Raw genomic sequence first — 15,869 nt, 5'->3', positions numbered from 1 at the left:
TGCATCTTGGTTGGGATTCAAAACTATGGAGACTGTAGATCGTACATATAGTGCACCTCGGTTCGGTTACCTCAATTGTAAAAGAACAGAATACTCTATGCGACAATTGGAATTGCGTATTATTCAAATACGAGCAACAACCGCATCTGATGCTTTGCAGCATTCCCTTAACCGCTCAGCCCTTTCCACGGTGATTTGGAAAACCTCAGGCAGCTGCGACTCAGCCCACGAACTCCCAGCCATCAACTTGACCAAGCCTGCTGCAGTGGTGAAAATACGAGCCATGCCACTAATAATGTTGCAGAGGTAATTGTTAGCGTAGCTTCATTTTAGGAGGGATGCATTAACCTACTGTCCGTTGTGACCAGCACAAACCCACTGACCCGCGAGCCCTGGCAGCTCTCCGACAAATGGCACTCCGTCGGCGCTCTAGTCGCCAGTTAGCTCTGTCATTACTTCGAGCATCTGGAACGGTCTCTTGCTTACCATTCCCATGATACCACTCCAGGCATGAGTATAAGGCTCTTCCTGTTGCAATTCATCGGCAGACCATCCCTTCACTTCGCCAATAGCGAACGCTTGGACAGCCTTATTGATTGCGCCATGTCCGGTCATACCATCATCAATGCAACGTTCTGGATTCTGGTCTAGCCACTTCATAAACTCCCCTTGGCCAGGGTTGCTGCCGCCGAATAGAACGGCGCCATCACCATTCAGGCGGGGATTAATGCTAATCAGGTCGTCCTGACCAAGGAGAATACCGTACGAGTTCTTGAACCCTGCAAAGTCTGTAGCGGTCTCAGGGATCGTGACTCGGTTGCACATCTGAGGACGTGGGGTTATCAAGCCCCGCAGAGACGGCTCCAGGGCTGAACTATACGCATTGGTAGCGTGGACGACCTGTGCGCACTCAATGTCACCGCGTTCGGTCTTCAAAATCCACTGGCCTAACCTCTTTTGAGAAGGGACGATAGCGATAGCTTTGGTATTGGTTTGAAGGTTCACACCTCTCCTGATATTCTCTCGCATCACATGGGCCGCCAGTTTCCAAGGGTGCAGCGTGGATGCCGGCCACGCATAACATGCTTGCGCATTTTTCATTTGTGAGATCTGGAATCTTTGTCAGTCAAGCCCCCAGAATGTGATGGGGAGCTTTTGCGAACCTTCGCTGCTTCTTGGGGGTCGTGGGTCACTTTAATGTGATCGACCTTCCCTCCGGCGGCCTTGTACCGCTCAAAGATTGTGTGGGCTTTGCGCGCGGCTTCGGGCGTAATGGGAATGTCCAACGTCGGTCCAGTCCAGTGTTCGCACTCGACATTATGATCCTGAATGTAGCGTACTAGCTCGGACCATGTCTGCTGTTCATTCTGCAGGATCTACACATTTCGCGATCAGCGCCCGATACGGTACAGCACTTAGGAAATTCCGGTACCTTCATGGCCTGCTCGGTCCCAAACTGTCGCTCATATTCAACAAATCCTCGCCACTGATCGGGCTTGCAGTGACCAGCGTTGCGACCCGTAGCACCGGAGCAGAACAGACGAGCCTCTATGATCACAATTTTCTTCGTGGGCCAGGTCTCGGTGAGGTGCTTGGCAATCACGGTTCCGGACATCTGGATTCAGCGCTTAGCTACCTTTTCGAGGATCTGCAGACACCTGAAATTGCTGCTTACGCCCGAACCGATGATCACGATATCTGCTGATTGCGGCAACTCTGGGGTCGTTCGATGGTTCAGTAGCGGATCTCCCTGAACCGATCCCAGCCAGTGGGAAATGGAGTACCCGGCCGGTTTGGGGAAGCCGAATCTCTGGCAGTCACGTTGTTTCATCTTGTCGAGTTCTATCGGTTTCTGGGTCCGAATCAGCGCAAATGGGGACAATTCCGGAAAGGCAAGCTCTATTTATACGTGGCTCGGACTTAGCGAGTACCGTGCGGTCGGCCGTGGGGTTGGGATGAGGTGATATCGGAATCTACACCGAACAAGCAAATATGGGCGGAACTTCCCGTCAATCACCTGGCCGATGGGAATCTTATCAGCATCAGCACGTTTTCATAAATATATTTGTGTTTCAGAGGCTAATAACTATACGTCTTAGCTAAGAAGTAGTAAGATTATTTTTGGAAATATATAGCAGTTTTGTTGCGATAACACTTCTCTAGGAATGATTACACTATTGCTCTCAAAAACGCTTTTGGCAAGGGACTGCAACTAAACGGCACCGGCCCGATTAACAGCTGCTTTCCCCTCTCAACCAGCGGGACTTTCCACCAATCTTATCGCCTTATCGCCTCGGATAAGTCGAACTATACTAGATTTGAGTACGTGAAGTGGGCTTTTATCACCATCCCTGTCACCTTTGGATGGCCGGTCTCCTATAAGTTCAAAATCGCCAGCATGGAGTTTTCAGCATCCATTGAATCTTTCTTCCCCATTCAAAACCATCTCACAATGCCTGCATCCGCATTCAATGGCAGTACCGGCAGTCACACCCTCATGTGGCCCCCCGGCACATCGTGCCTTGCCGATATCTCGCCGTCTACGGGGGATGCCATCATCAACCTGCAACCACGACCCTCCGACGATCCCAACGATCCCCTCAATTGGACCCCGTGGCGCAAGTACTGGAACATGGGGCTCGTCTGCTTCTACGTGGCGATGGTCGCAGAATTCATCAACGCCAGTACGCCCACCTGGGGCCCCATGGAGTCCCAGCTCGGGTTCAGCGATGAGATCATGAATGACAGCTATGCGGCTGGGTGTGCAGGGTTGGCGGTTGGCTCCCTCGTCTTGATCCCGTTTGCGCTCAAGTTTGGCCGTCGACCGTTGTATCTCTTCAGCACGGTGGTCCAGTTTGGAATCTGCATCTGGTCGGCCAAGATCCAGACGGTGGGGGACCTCATGGCCGTCAACGTGATCCAGTGCTTCTTCGCGAGTCTGGCTGAGGCCATCGTGCAGATGACCATTGCGGATCTGTTCTTTGTGCACCAACGGGGCAGGATGAATGCTCTGTATGTCTGGACGTGGCTTCTCTCCACCTACCTCGGGATTCTCGTGGCTGGGTTCGTCGCCGATGGGTTGGGATGGCGATGGATCTGGTGGCTGAATGCTATTATTTCCGGGGTGACGATCTTCGTTGTCGCCTTTGGGTATGAAGAGACCAAGTTCTGCCCAGGGCCATTTGAGTCCGCCACGACGAATCTGCATCCGGTCCCCTCGGATGGGAACACATCGGGCACAATGAAAAGTCGCGACCATAAGATAGGAGGGGACGGGGCGAGGAATCTCAACGATACACAAAGAAGCCAGAGCGACGCGGAGAAAAGTGCTCGCGAACTAGGCTCAGTGGAAGCTGCAGACGATAGCCGGCGCGAGACCACCCCACGGCCCGCGCTCAACCCTAACATTCCCATGAAGACATACTGGCAACGACTTGCCCTGATCACCCCAACGACTTCCTCTGGCGCTGCGCATGACACCTTCTTCCAACACATGTTTCAACCGCTCGTCATCCTGGCGACAATCCCGGCCATCGCGTGGACGGCACTAGTCTATGGGATCTTGGTGGCCCTGGGCGATGTCATGTCGACCACGATGTCCACCTACCTACCCCAGGCGCCCTACAACTTCTCCACGTACGAGGTCGGTCTCATGAGTCTACCGCGGATGATCGGCGTCACGATCGGAGCCATCATCGTCGGCCCGCTGAGCGACTGGTGGATTGTCCACCTCGCTCGCCGCCGGCACGGCATCTTCCAACCCGAGACGCGGCTGTGGTGCATGATCCCCTTCCTCCCCTTCGTCGTGGTCGGGGCCCTCCTTTTCGCCATCGGGCTCAGTGACCACCGACCTTGGCCAGTGATTGCCGTGGGGCTGGCCTTGTACAACATCGGCGTCACCCCGATCAACACCCTCACCATCACCTACTTGACTGATTCATACAGAGACGTAAGTAGATTCCCAGACACCCCTCAGTATATCACCTCCTTCCGTTCTTTCCTAACCGCCAATGCAGATCATCGGCGACGCCCTGGTGGGTGTCACCCTCACGCGCAACACGTTCAGCACGGTGTTCATCTTCGCGCTGTCGCCGTGGGTCGCGAGGGTGGGGCTCAAAGATACTTTCGTCACGATCCTCGTCCTCGCTGTTGCGATTCTATTGGTCTTCGTGGTCTTTCTGCGTTATGGCAAGGCGCTTCGGGGCTTCTCGGCTTCGCGCTATCTCTATTATGCCGCTCGGCAGTATAAGGAGAGATCAGGTTAGATAACAAAAGATAAGTTGATTCAATTCAAATCGTTTACCGGGTGCCAAACCGTATTACGCATTTATCACGGTCGGGCGAGAGATACCATCCCACGAGTCAGTCCTTGGAAGCATCGAGATTTAGTTCCAGGAGGTAGTTACCCGCTGGTTAAGCACGACCTTTCAACTTCCTATCACTGTCCGGGAAAACCTTCCCCAGTCGATCAGCCACCCTCTGCACATGATCGGCGAAGAGAACCTTCTTGCAGAGCCAATCTCTTACTGCCTGACGCACGAGTCTGTGTATGCTGAGGTCATTGTTTCTCTGTCTGCTCGTCATTGAATACGCCTCCAGAACCCCTAGAGCGTCAACCTCGTGCTTTTTGATTGTTGGTAGGGGAAGCAAAGAGGTAGGAATATCTCTGGGACTGCAGCAGCCCATGAAGAACAGAATATCAGCCGCGGCCGGGTTCAACTTCTGGATTTGCTTGAAAGAGATCCGCCACGTGGTCATGATCGGGTTTTCTGCATCGCGGTATCGACCAGCATCCATAAAAATCCTCACCTAAAAGCTCCACGACTTCTGATTATTGCTCTTCGAGAAGCTGAAGGTACTCAAGGAGGCTGATATTATTACTTAGAATATACGCGTAAGCTTGGGCATCCCCCAGTGGAAGGTAATCAAGCTGCTCGAGAAAGGATTCCGTGGTCGTACAGTCCTCTTCTGATTTCATTCTACGCAGTAGATTCTCCAACATCTTCTCACCAATCTTCTTCTCCACATCTGAGATCGAAACGGTATTGGCTGAGGTCAGACTGACCGCTGACTTGCGATTGCGGGTGGTGAATATGATACGACCATGTTTAGTCTGAGGCAGAAAGTCGATCAGCTTGGTACCGGAAGCGCCGTCAGATAGCCAGATCTGCGTATCATCTGCATTGTCGAAATCGAGAAGCCACTTCCCAGATGGCTTGGAGCTCAAGTATGTTCTGGCTTGTTCCTTGATCCGAGCTGGATGGGGATCGAGAAGTTGAATGCTTTCTCCTACCTTCGAATAGGACTGTTCGACCACCGCTAGGCTGGTACAGGAAACCCAGAATACCGAGCAGTGCTTATCCTTATCTCTGAGACGATAGGCCGGCTCGAGGGCAATCTGTGTCTTCCCCACGCCCCCTAGACCTCTGACGGAGATTGCTCTGGGTCCGTCGGAGGTGGAAAGCTGTTTTTCCAGCTGGGTCATGACATCCCCGCGACCGACAAGATGTGGATTTCTTGCGAATTGGACCACCCAGTGACCCACTGTGGTAGCGTTCTGGAAGGCCGGCAATGTCGAGAGTAGCACCTTTGCATAGGCGGCTGCCGTCAGGGCAGCATATCCCTGCTACGCTTTCTGCTTGTGGAAGTCGCAATAATCGCAGATTCCTCGAACCACCAGAGTCGGCAGCTGGTCCACGACACCTGCGGCCTCCATCTCGAAGCAGATCATTCTGTATTTGTGCGCAAGGCGATCTCGGGCCTCCGAGTCCTTCATCACCTGGTCTCCCGAAGCGATCAAGCCGTAGTCTATACGGGGCGCGTTGATATCACATGGCTGTCGGCGTTGTAGTTGTGTCTTGTCGCATCCGTCACAAGAGGCCCTCCCGTCAATATGAGGATAAGAGGATTTGAATAGATGATCGACTTGCCCATCCGGAGGTAAAAACTGGACTTTCTTGGCGACGGCGTGTTACTGCACATCCCGCATGGTCTCTGCCATTCGCTCGTACATGATGCCACTCCCATTGTTGCCTTGAGCCGCGTGATATGTGTAAGAAGACCTTTGGGAGGTTTGTTCAAATTGCCCGTTAATTGGATTTACCCGCTGTGAAGCGCTTTGCCTTTAATCATATTGAATCAGTCGGTTGTGAACTCCAGTAGGCACGCCGACCACCACATCGCCCAGACGGAGTTCCTTCTGCTCTGTTGAAACCCCGCCACCGCACCCCACCATAAAACCAAGGCGGATCTGTGGAAAGGTTGAGAAGGCTTGGGCTATGGCACCTGCGGCAGACGCTTTCGCGTAGACTTTATCAGGCAAGCAGACAATGACGATGTGGTGACCAATGATTTCTCCAAGTAAGTAAGCATTTGGGTCATTGGGAGGATTGGGTAAACTGTTATGAGTCTTTTTCAGCACAGCGCTGGCCGCTTCTATCTCTATGGCTACGGCGCAAATCCAGGCAACAGTGTAGTCATTGTGAGTGAAAGAAGTCATTTTGGTTACGATGAAGATCAATGAGCGCTTGCTGCGCTCAGATGCGGACGAGATATACGTGGATAAGGCGAGGTGTCCGAGTGGCCATAGTGTGATAGCAGGGACCAAGGGCATTCACGAAAACTATATGTAAGCCATACAGGTTCGTTCGTTAGCGGGGCTTAGTAAGGCTTTGCAAGGCTGATTGAGATCAGTCAGCACTAAGCAAAACACACTACCCTGCAATAGCAATGGCAAATGGCAATGATACATTGGCGCAGCTTGACGTATGTAACAGTATAGACGACGTCTGAATCTTACAGGAGTAAGCGCTCCCAGAGCTCCGGTATCCGAATCATAATAGCTGGAAGTTTTGGCGAATACAGGAAGCATACAACAATCCTTAAGGGCCGGTTATGTGTGGACAGATATAAACGAGAAATAGAGCCCGAACTAGAAGTTGGGGCTTTGCTTATCGAAAATTGGGACTGATAGCAAGATTACATCGGGGTCTAATAAGCAGGTAGCAGGCGCGGAAGATGATCAGAAGTAGAGTATGTACGTATGAGCCTAATATGAGAGGCCACGTCTACCATGATAGGCTTGCAGTAAAGCCATGTACCTCCAGCCACCAGCGCATAGTCACTGAATAGGTGCATACTAGGCAAAAACGGAGGCAGAAGAATTCAAATTACCAATAAGAATTAGGAAATGCATAACAGGACACATGTGACGGCGGTAACCAAGCGCCCACAACGTACTGCACCATCACCTCTGGGAATACATTACATCGCTAGATGGTATCCTGCATTACGGGCTAGCTAACAACAGAAGCAGAAGATTGTAAACGGGAATCCCGGGGCAAATCAAGATTCGCCACCTTAAGTCATTCAAGCTTCACATTGGACTGAACAAAATACCTATGGACCAGCAAATACAATTAAATGGCGTCATCGATACATAGCGTTAGCGAAACTCATTATCCAAAGAAACATTAGACGAGCGCATGTACAGAGCAAGGGTTTCTGATCCCAAACTTGAAAGGAAGGACTACGGAATATACCCCGAAGTCGTCGAGCTTAATCAAAGACCGAGATTGGCGAATTGCCCGGTACTCTCTTGTCTTCCGGTGCCTGATCAGAGCTGTAACAATGCACGCAACGATGCTGCCAGATCTGAAGTCCCACGCACTTTCGCCTTCACTTTCATCGTCCAGTTAGGCTGACAGGCGACTCGAGTCACCCACTGAGACCATTTTTCGATGGTATCAATTGCTCTCTGCGAGGTGACATCAAACCACTCGATGTGCTGCTTCTGACATGCGCTGCAGTCCACCCGAAGCCTGCGGTCGCAGAGATCTGCATGGCAAAGGCTCTCAACCAGCTGCGGCCAAGCAATCTGCGTACCCAGGGCAGCCGAGTCTGGGTAAAGACTTATGACCTTCCGATTGCACTCAAACTCCCACTCTGCATGTCTCTTCAAGACATCGTGGGTGGTGTAGCCGATCTTGACATATCCCTCATTCCCGTCAACAGTATAGGCGTAGACGTAGCCTGGTTTGGGAGTTCGTGGAGTGAGAGACTTGCTGATCGCTGCCAGACAATCCTTCACCAGCAAAGGGTTCTCGTTGCTCGGACCGGCAGTCGCAAGAAGACGAAGTGGGGACGCATCATACCCTGGGACTGGTTCAACGTGAGCGGAAACCATGACCAAGGGGTTTTATCAGGAAGTTTGAGCCTTGAGTGAGGGGTCATGCCAACCTTGCCACACTTCCTCTGTCGCATTATCTTGGTTCCCAAAACCACCGATGCTTGTCCTTGATGACAACTCAGACTGCCGTGCGATTGCAATCTCTGCTCTGCATCTAACCACTTGCTCTTGAAGCTGTTCGGTGTGCCAGGAGCAAAGGGCGCTGCGGCCAAGCCTCTGGAGCCAGACTTCCAGCCTCTCATCATGCAGGTAGATCTCCGGGTCCAGGATTTTGGTGGTGATCAAGTCAACTGCCTGAACATTCCTCCCACCGATCTTCATCCTACAGCTGCTGCCCTTCGTCGTCGTTCCAATACACATGATACCATGGTTCGGCAGCGCATTGCGGATAAGCATCGCGGTGTCAATCGGACGGGGGAAATACTTGGCGAGCCAGGCGTCTATGCGAGCATCAACCGACTTTTCGTTGTCATGTCTCGAGCAATGGATCGATAAAGCAAGCTTTTCGAGTGTTGCGACCATTGTGAAATAGGTAGAGGACGGTGGCAGGCTCTTCAATGATATTATCACCTCGTTGAACTCGGATGCTTTCCCAGGTTTGCGGCGATTTGAACAACTCTTCTTTGTCGTTTGAGATCCACAGAGCTCATCTCGCAGCAACTCCTCAAGAAACACCTTAATGCTTGTGGGGGTAGGCCATAGGACTATTTCGGCTGGTTTCAATGCCGACTTATGCTCACTTTGAGGAGTACTCGGTGTCCGCGGCCTAGCCACGCACCCCGCCTCATCTGGTGGGGCTACGACATCGTCTGTCTCCTCTCTGGTGGCAGAGACGACACTCTTGACGGGCGAGCACGGCGAGGGAGGGGGACTAGGATAGATGGTGGTCAGGGTTGGGGTAGACGGTCGCACCACCCTTGCGGGCTCTGGATTCTTTGGCGATCCCATGTAGCGGTCAGGCTGGCAAGGACGAAAGAGGATGATATTGCTGTGATGGGCTCAGAGAACACAAAAGAGCGCGAGCCAGAGTAGAACGTGGGTAGCACAATACGACCTGAGACGGAATTCATTCTTATGGCTTTATGCTTATGGACGCAACACTAGAGGTGGGGGGGAGACGAGGCTGAGCGCTAAGCACGAATCCTGGGAAGATATCAGCCGATACGTCAACAAGGCTCGGCGGCATATTGCATGCAGTGCATTGGCTTTGGCTATGGTTGGAGTTCCGAACATAGAATTTAAGAAAAATATTCAATCATACAGCAGAAGGGATTTGCTGGTGATCAGCCACCCAACTACTAACCTCCCGGCCTGTGGCTTAGTACGGCTGAGCGGCCGGGAAGCCCTGTTTTCCACACCCTGTGGTCGTATGTACCTGTTTTACTTGCTGCATAGTCCTTATTGTAACATGATTACCATTGTTGCGACAGCGATATACCTTGGTAGAGAGCTCCACCTCATCCACGAATTGGGGCGTCATTACACTTTAGGGTTCAGCAGCATTTGAGGGTACCAAGCATGCTTCTTGGCGGGCTTCGAAATGTTATCTGGCGATTGTCCTATGGACCTCTTTCGACCCAGTGGATTCGATCATGAAATGATACAACGGGAGCAGGGCCGCTCAGACCAGGTAAGTCGGACAAGGGAACGTGAGGTCTTGGACCATTCGTGGGAATGCTTCCTCTATTCCTACTTCAGATATCATGCAACTGTGTTCAACGATACATGCAAAAGCTATACCCGAAGCTCAATTAGGGGGCACCTAACGGACCTCTCTTGCGGCGTTCCAGCCACAGGACTCCTATTCAAGCGAGACACAAAAGAGATGCCATCTTCTGCCTTTGTAGTTACTGCTTCGATCTTACATGTTTTTTCGCTTACGATTACTTACGGTTTCATACTGGAGAAACACAGGATCGTCTACTTCAATGGGGACAGTGATAGTGAGGCCGACCACAGATACCTTATCATCGAGATGGAGAAAGTACCATGTAATATGTAAGAAGCAAAACGAGACGTTTCTATTCTATCGTCTATCATCTAGAAGTCTATAAACAATTCATAACGCGAGTATAGTTCATAAAGTGCATCATGGCCTGCCCCGCGGGCCTTCACCTTCATCAAAACGCGCACCCGCCGGACAGCATCGCTAGGACGCTCGGCCCGGGCGGGGAAGTTCCCACCAGAATGGTTTCCTGGGCTTAGCCCAAAGTGAGAGTAATGCCGGACGAGGTCGAACAGCTGTTGGTATCGGTATCATCGGGCTGCTGGTACGAGGCGGAGCAATCCGAGTCGCCGGCGGAGCAGGTGACGGAGGTGCAGCTCGAGTCCGAGGGGCTAGCGGAGAAGCCCGCGGTGACGAAGGCGGAGTCCTTGTCCAGGTTGATAGACGACAGGTCCCAGTAGAGGGTTTCGCCGTCGCTGGTGTACTCGAACTGCAGGACGCTGCTCTCGTCCGTGGTGGTGGACAGCTTGATCGAGATGCCGCCGTCAGAGGTTTTCTGCCAGGCCTCGGAGTAGCTGCCGCCACCGGACGACAGGGACTGCATGCTGCTGGAGCCGGTGGTGGTGGCGGTGGACCAGAGGTAGACGGTGCTGTTCATGTTGTTGACGATGGAGACACTGCCGCCGCCGCTGGAGGAAGACGAGGAGCTGGCGCTAGCGCTGCTGCTGCTCGAGGTGGCGGTTGCGGAGCTGGTGGTGCTCGACTGCAACGGCTGGGGAAGTGCGGAGACCGCGACAGCGAAGGTGGCAGCAAGAGAGAGCTTGGTGAACATCATTGTGAAGGATTGATGTGTTGTTTTTGGTGGGATAAGGACTGATTGTGGAGGAATGGGATGTGATGAAGAGAAGGTAGTTCTGATCAACAGACGATTGACACGAAAGGAATGCACGAGGATCAACCTCAATAGCGAAAGTAGAGTAGATGGTAGATAACCTTCAAAAGAGAGGATGGTTGTGATAGAGCAGATTGCAGTGCAACGAAGGGCATCTTTATACCTATCTCATGGTGGAGACCGGAAACGAAGGCGGCTTCGTCAGCCGCGATGTGTCAGCTGTCTCCAAAGGCGACATGTAAAACAAAAGTGTTAAACGTGTCAAACTCTAAAGACAGGTACAAAATTCTAGATCATTAACCCACGGTTGCCTGGCTCAGCGGCGAATCATGGCGGTGGTCTTGTGCAAGGTACACACAGGAACACGCGTGTGTTCCTGAAGCCCTGGAGTCAAACAGCGAAAAACAAAAAAAAAAAAACCCCGCAGGTGGGGAGGTTTGGAGCGGGGACCAGTGGGCCACAGACTGGCGTATGCTGCAGTCTGGTTAGTGGTTCTAGACCCCCCATCGGTTCATCCAGACATTACGACAGCCTTTGCCACCAACCCCAATGACGTTCTTTGGAGCAGAGCCACCGCATCAGCAAGGCATTTTCTTGGGACTCTTGGGACTTGGGTTCTTCTCCGGGGCAGACTCGGTTTTCTGCCGAGGTAGGTATAGCGAGCACGTGATGTTTCACTCGTTGGATCTTTTACCGCCTTTTGTTTAGCCGTGACTCTGCCGCACCATGGGAGGAAAGCAAACCAGACACACTAAGCAAACCAAGCAAACCGCCACCTGCGCTCGAATGCACCGCCTTCCTAACCACTCTTGCTCTTTCGTAGACATTGCCCGGGATGGTCAGGCCACGCCACCACCACCCGCTAGGCACCTTCCACAATTTTGCGGGCAGAATGGGTAGACAACTGGGTTCAACCGCGGTGTTAGTGGATAAACACTTTCCAAGCGCTGGCAGTTAAGTCACAACCTACTGAGTACTTTACCTACCGGGTAGTATCTTGAACCTTCCACCTCAGTACTTGTGGGTATGTACATCTGGCTTGGTCTCATATATATCCATGTACTCTAGTAGATGTCAAGTTCTGTTTATAGTATAAGGAGATATGGGCAATGGGTATAAGCTAACATCTCTATTCACCAAGGGGCACGCCCCATCTTGCCGCGGCATATGGCTCAAAATGCGGATCTGAAGAAGGTGCTAGGAAATTTTATCAGTTGTGTCCCTGTTACAAGTATCTCTATGATTAGATCTTGTGCCTTGCAAAGGTCGGCGAATCGTTACGTGGAACCTTTTTCCCAGAAAGACCAAAGACAACAGAGAGTGCCAAGTAGCGGTGCGGTGTCCTGGTTTCTTGATCCAAGATGATAGCGAAAGACGAGGAGATTTAGATAAAGGCCCCTGCCATGCGGTCATACATGAGTAATTGTAGCAGCGAGCGACTCATCTGTCGGCCGAAACACTCGTACTCAGCGTCTCAATTGCGTGGGACCTAATGCGGGTCTTGAGCTGCAGGCCAAAAACGCCGGTCTTCTGTGTTCTCTAGTCCAGCCAAGATGTTAAACCAAGACATTATGATTGCAGTGACTTGCTCAGGAAAGTCTCTGAAAAGGACGATCGGGACACATCTGACGGCAGTCTCCCTGCTTCTAGCAAGCCAACCTTCGCGCGATCCCCTCCGCGGCACGGGCGTGGATACCCTCGCCGTCGATCCTCCCGGGTCCACAGACATCAAGCCCACCGGGTACGACACGGTCGCATTCGAGTCCTACCGCACCCTCTGCCAGCTCCGGGGGCCAAGACATCATCCCGCACAGGGTCCGCTTCCGGGGCTTGCTGCCCCTGCTCCTGAGCTGCGTGATTGGCCCTAAATCAACCGGAGTTATATACGCAACTGGAGCCCCTCCACGAGCAGTGCGCATGGTCCAGGCCAAACAGTCGATTGTACAGCAAGTTTCTCGCCGCCGATCTCGAGCTGCAGTGGGAATCCTACTTCGAGACCGCCGCCTTGTGGTGCGAGCGGGGCTGGTTGCTTGATTCCTTCTTCCGCGCCCATTTCTCCCAGGTCATGGAGGGCATCCTGGAGCGGACGTAACGGCTCTGCGCTCTGATCCCCGCGGTGGTTCCCCTGGGATCTACATCTGCTACAGGGAGTATCAGCATATGCACTTCGTCGAGCCGGAGGACTTCGGGCTCGTGGTGGGGCTGGCGGAGCAGGTGGTGCAGCGGTGGTTCACCCGCGCATCGTCGACGGGGTGCATATAGCGGTGCCGAAAAATCCGGGATGACTTCGCATATCATGAGCCGGTGAGGGAGTCGGAGCCGAGAAAGGACACAAAGCTCTATCTCGGGGTGGTGCATATCAACGACGCGGAGGCGACGCGCAGAAGGATCAATGCGGCCCAGTCAGTTGTGATGGACTTGTGGGGTGACGAGTGGGTTTGGTTTGGGGAGAACCCCCAGAGATGAGTTGACGGGTATTCTGCAGATTCCAAAGGATGTTACACGCCCTGTAAGGTTCATTTGTGGTTCCGATGTGCTGTTGTAGGGGTGAGATGTACCATACTTAGCGATCGGATCCAACCGCTATGCTTGCTAGTCTCGCTATTCTTTTTATGTCAGCACAAAAGATGACTCTTACGATGTATACTGACTCGCCCCGGCGTCTTGAACGACGCAGATTCCTGGTCGATTTGGAGTACAAAATTGAGACTCTCCAGGCCCACAAGCTCGACCTACTGCAGCTGAAAGAGCTGAAGGTTGAGATCCAACAACTGTCCCTCTGTGGGGCTCCTGCCCGTGAGCTTTCTTCTTCATGCCACGCTCTGATTTGCCGGAGCCCGACGACGAGGACATCAAATAGCTTCAATGGGTCTTCGACTTGAACGAACAGGACACCTGCTTTACAAGCCCAAGCGGTCGTGCGCGTCAATTTGAGCATAGCTGGTCTGACTATACCTTCCGCCAGGCCTATGACGAGGCGGCGAGGAATCGTCCTTGGTTCAAATAATGGTGAGCGCCTCGCTCGGGTCAGCGCTTCCCCCAAGCCCTTCTTCCTCTCGTTTCTTGGAACAAATGGCGTAACGCCTCCTACTAGCATTCTCGCTTCAACCCAGTGCTGACGACTACAAGTTCTGGAAGGATGTGTACGAATCCATGCAACCCGAATTTGCGGTCTTCCATATGACCGATATGCCTGGGCGCGGCTTCCCGCACATGATGGCGGTCATCTACAACGGCCTAGAGGTCGAGAATCAAGGGGCTCTTCGGGGCGAGCTGTTGATCATTCTCCGGATGATGATCTGTGCCAGGTCATGATTATCTCCTTTATGAAAAAGTCTGCACGGGCGATGGAGGCATACTTCGATGGCGAACGCCTCGTCCTGGGCTGCACAGATCTCTTTAGTGCCCGCCACCAGAGCGCGACGGTCGGTAAATTTCGGTTGGTTTACGGCATTCATGTCTGGTTGAGTAGTGTGGTCGCTGGAGTTCTGGCTTTCATGCAGGTTTGGATTCAATTATGGGCACAGGATAGTTTACTCACGTGCGATACCCCTTCTTCTCCAAAATAACATCCTTGTCGCGCTTCTCCCCCCACGCTTGCCGTCGCGCCCAAGCTTGAGATTCTAGGCATCAGACAGGCAGTTCCTGCGGATCGACCCTTGTGGTCGCGGAATCAGTGGTCTCTCTTCCACTTTCAATTTCAATAACCCACCTCAAACATAGTATCGCATGAGTTTCCGCGGCGGAAAAGGATCCGGGGAATCATAGGTAATTGCTGTCGAGCCGAACCCTACTCTGTAAACCTCAATCATTAGCACCTGGGGACCATCAGTTGCCAAAGCAGGCCCTACGGCCCGTAAAAGTTCTAGAGGGAATAATCATGACGCATGGGAGAGGAAAATGTACCTTGCGACCTCCGACAACCTCTTCCCCGGCTTGACAACTGAGACAGGCCGGATCTCAAACCGCTGGATGCCAGCAGCGGATAACGACCCGCTCAGCTTCCTGGCCGCCTCCTCCAGCCGGCCATAGAGGATCTCCCCACAAAGCCACTCGCCCTCGCCCTCCTGGCTCCACTCAAACCCCCCGCCTTCCGGCCTATACGCGAGAAACCTGCCCCGCGACAGAATCTCCCATCCCTCCTCCGCAGATTTCAGACTCGGCGGATTGAGAACAACGTACACCCTTTCCAACCGTGGAAAGCACCACCAGATCCTCTCCAGCGCGCGGGGCTCCAACTGAAACAACATGCTGGAGATAGCGATGCGAGGGTGATCCTTCCCGTCGTCACGAATTGACATCCTCTCCCTGGGCAGCTGCTCCGCCCGTCTGTCGAGCGGGTCCATGTAGAAGCATTTAAGTTCCACCCCTGGAAGGTAAAGCATGTCATAGTCCGGGTCGAAGTGGCGGGTGACGATGTGCGACCCGGTGCCGATGCCTGGGCGGAAGTGAACCTTGAGGCAGTGTTTACGCGCCCACGAGCGCGCCGTGCCGTGCGCCTCTCGGTTGATGAGCAGATGGGGCAGCGGTGCGCTTACCGGGTCTGTGCGCGCGAAAATGTAATCGTCGTCGCCATACTCACCTTTGTTGTACGGAAATAGCACTCCTGGTCGGACTTGGTCGGGGAGGCTGAGGTGCCAGATGTGTTGGCGGAGCTCGGGGGGGAGTTTGGGGAATAGAGTGAATGTCATGATTGTTGATGGCGGCGGAAGCTATTTTATGACCGCGGTGGCCGATATGCGATACCCAGTCGGTAGGTCCTTTGCTGCTTAGCTGTTGAAATAGGTTTCAGCTTCAGTCGGAGTTTTGAGGGGTTGCTCGGCGGTATTTATATTAATTTTCTG

At 52.9% G+C, this 15,869-nt stretch overlaps 7 protein-coding genes across 7 annotated transcripts; 3 read left to right on the top strand and 4 right to left on the bottom strand.

The window, feature by feature from the left end:
* Nucleotides 1-18: 18 nt before the first annotated feature.
* BO82DRAFT_388931 (NAD(P)/FAD-dependent oxidoreductase) lies at nucleotides 19-1,853 on the bottom strand. The gene is made up of 6 exons (XM_025638417.1): nucleotides 1,676-1,853; nucleotides 1,433-1,615; nucleotides 1,164-1,376; nucleotides 487-1,110; nucleotides 353-429; nucleotides 19-289 (listed from the first exon to the last, which is right to left on the bottom strand). Exons 1-6 carry the CDS (start codon nucleotides 1,829-1,831, stop codon nucleotides 124-126), a joined length of 1,419 nt encoding a protein of 472 aa, XP_025496503.1. The 5' UTR covers nucleotides 1,832-1,853; the 3' UTR covers nucleotides 19-123.
* A 644-nt stretch (nucleotides 1,854-2,497) lies between these two features.
* Nucleotides 2,498-4,265, top strand: BO82DRAFT_380422 (MFS general substrate transporter; the record flags this gene model as incomplete). Its single annotated transcript, XM_025637758.1, has 4 exons — nucleotides 2,498-3,211; nucleotides 3,304-3,326; nucleotides 3,367-3,949; nucleotides 4,017-4,265. The coding sequence occupies 4 exons, from the start codon at nucleotides 2,498-2,500 to the stop codon at nucleotides 4,263-4,265; spliced, it is 1,569 nt and encodes a 522-aa protein (XP_025496502.1).
* A 358-nt stretch (nucleotides 4,266-4,623) lies between these two features.
* Nucleotides 4,624-9,398, bottom strand: BO82DRAFT_428745 (uncharacterized protein). The gene is made up of 4 exons (XM_025640469.1): nucleotides 8,239-9,398; nucleotides 7,670-8,160; nucleotides 5,675-5,836; nucleotides 4,624-5,623 (listed from the first exon to the last, which is right to left on the bottom strand). The coding sequence occupies exons 1-4, from the start codon at nucleotides 9,134-9,136 to the stop codon at nucleotides 4,832-4,834; spliced, it is 2,343 nt and encodes a 780-aa protein (XP_025496501.1). The 5' UTR covers nucleotides 9,137-9,398; the 3' UTR covers nucleotides 4,624-4,831.
* A 789-nt stretch (nucleotides 9,399-10,187) lies between these two features.
* Nucleotides 10,188-11,414, bottom strand: BO82DRAFT_350543 (uncharacterized protein). Its single transcript, XM_025634184.1, has one exon. The coding sequence runs from the start codon at nucleotides 10,966-10,968 to the stop codon at nucleotides 10,390-10,392; it is 579 nt and encodes a 192-aa protein (XP_025496500.1). The 5' UTR covers nucleotides 10,969-11,414; the 3' UTR covers nucleotides 10,188-10,389.
* Nucleotides 11,415-12,578: 1,164 nt separating this feature from the next.
* On the top strand, nucleotides 12,579-13,287 carry BO82DRAFT_398047 (uncharacterized protein; the record flags this gene model as incomplete). The annotated part of the gene is made up of 3 exons (XM_025639000.1): nucleotides 12,579-12,766; nucleotides 12,973-13,113; nucleotides 13,173-13,287. 3 exons carry the CDS (start codon nucleotides 12,579-12,581, stop codon nucleotides 13,285-13,287), a joined length of 444 nt encoding a protein of 147 aa, XP_025496499.1.
* Nucleotides 13,288-13,652: 365 nt separating this feature from the next.
* BO82DRAFT_428743 (uncharacterized protein) lies at nucleotides 13,653-14,494 on the top strand (the record flags this gene model as incomplete). The annotated part of the gene is made up of 2 exons (XM_025640468.1): nucleotides 13,653-13,821; nucleotides 14,120-14,494. 2 exons carry the CDS (start codon nucleotides 13,653-13,655, stop codon nucleotides 14,338-14,340), a joined length of 390 nt encoding a protein of 129 aa, XP_025496498.1. The 3' UTR covers nucleotides 14,341-14,494.
* A 52-nt stretch (nucleotides 14,495-14,546) lies between these two features.
* BO82DRAFT_350540 (2EXR domain-containing protein) lies at nucleotides 14,547-15,818 on the bottom strand. Its single transcript, XM_025634183.1, has 2 exons — nucleotides 14,932-15,818; nucleotides 14,547-14,820 (listed from the first exon to the last, which is right to left on the bottom strand). Exons 1-2 carry the CDS (start codon nucleotides 15,714-15,716, stop codon nucleotides 14,739-14,741), a joined length of 867 nt encoding a protein of 288 aa, XP_025496497.1. The 5' UTR covers nucleotides 15,717-15,818; the 3' UTR covers nucleotides 14,547-14,738.
* Nucleotides 15,819-15,869: the final 51 nt, after the last annotated feature.

The sequence above is a fragment of the Aspergillus uvarum genome (assembly GCF_003184745.1).
Source record: "Aspergillus uvarum CBS 121591 unplaced genomic scaffold BO82scaffold_4, whole genome shotgun sequence".
Classification (NCBI taxonomy): Eukaryota; Fungi; Ascomycota; class Eurotiomycetes; order Eurotiales; family Aspergillaceae; genus Aspergillus; species Aspergillus uvarum.
This window is presented reverse-complemented; position numbering and strand designations above follow the sequence as displayed.

What these genes read in the sequence shown, in the direction of transcription:
- BO82DRAFT_428745 (XM_025640469.1), bottom strand. Translation starts at nt 9,136, where the DNA reads ATGGGATCGCCAAAGAATCCAGAGCCCGCAAGGGTGGTGCGACCGTCT. An exon ending in GACAGAGGAAGTGTGGCAAG is followed by an intron (nt 8,161 to 8,238) that starts GTTGGCATGACC and finishes ACGTTGAACCAG; the next exon opens with TCCCAGGGTATGATGCGTCC. An exon ending in ACCAGCTGCCGACTCTGGTG is followed by an intron (nt 5,624 to 5,674) that starts GTTCGAGGAATC and finishes AAAGCGTAGCAG; the next exon opens with GGATATGCTGCCCTGACGGC.
- BO82DRAFT_388931 (XM_025638417.1), bottom strand. Translation starts at nt 1,831, where the DNA reads ATGAAACAACGTGACTGCCAGAGATTCGGCTTCCCCAAACCGGCCGGG. An exon ending in GGACCGAGCAGGCCATGAAG is followed by an intron (nt 1,377 to 1,432) that starts GTACCGGAATTT and finishes CGAAATGTGTAG; the next exon opens with ATCCTGCAGAATGAACAGCA. An exon ending in TGTGCTGGTCACAACGGACA is followed by an intron (nt 290 to 352) that starts GTAGGTTAATGC and finishes CAACATTATTAG; the next exon opens with TGGCATGGCTCGTATTTTCA.
- BO82DRAFT_350543 (XM_025634184.1), bottom strand. Translation starts at nt 10,968, where the DNA reads ATGATGTTCACCAAGCTCTCTCTTGCTGCCACCTTCGCTGTCGCGGTC.
- BO82DRAFT_350540 (XM_025634183.1), bottom strand. Translation starts at nt 15,716, where the DNA reads ATGACATTCACTCTATTCCCCAAACTCCCCCCCGAGCTCCGCCAACAC. An exon ending in AGGTTGTCGGAGGTCGCAAG is followed by an intron (nt 14,821 to 14,931) that starts GTACATTTTCCT and finishes TGAGGTTTACAG; the next exon opens with AGTAGGGTTCGGCTCGACAG.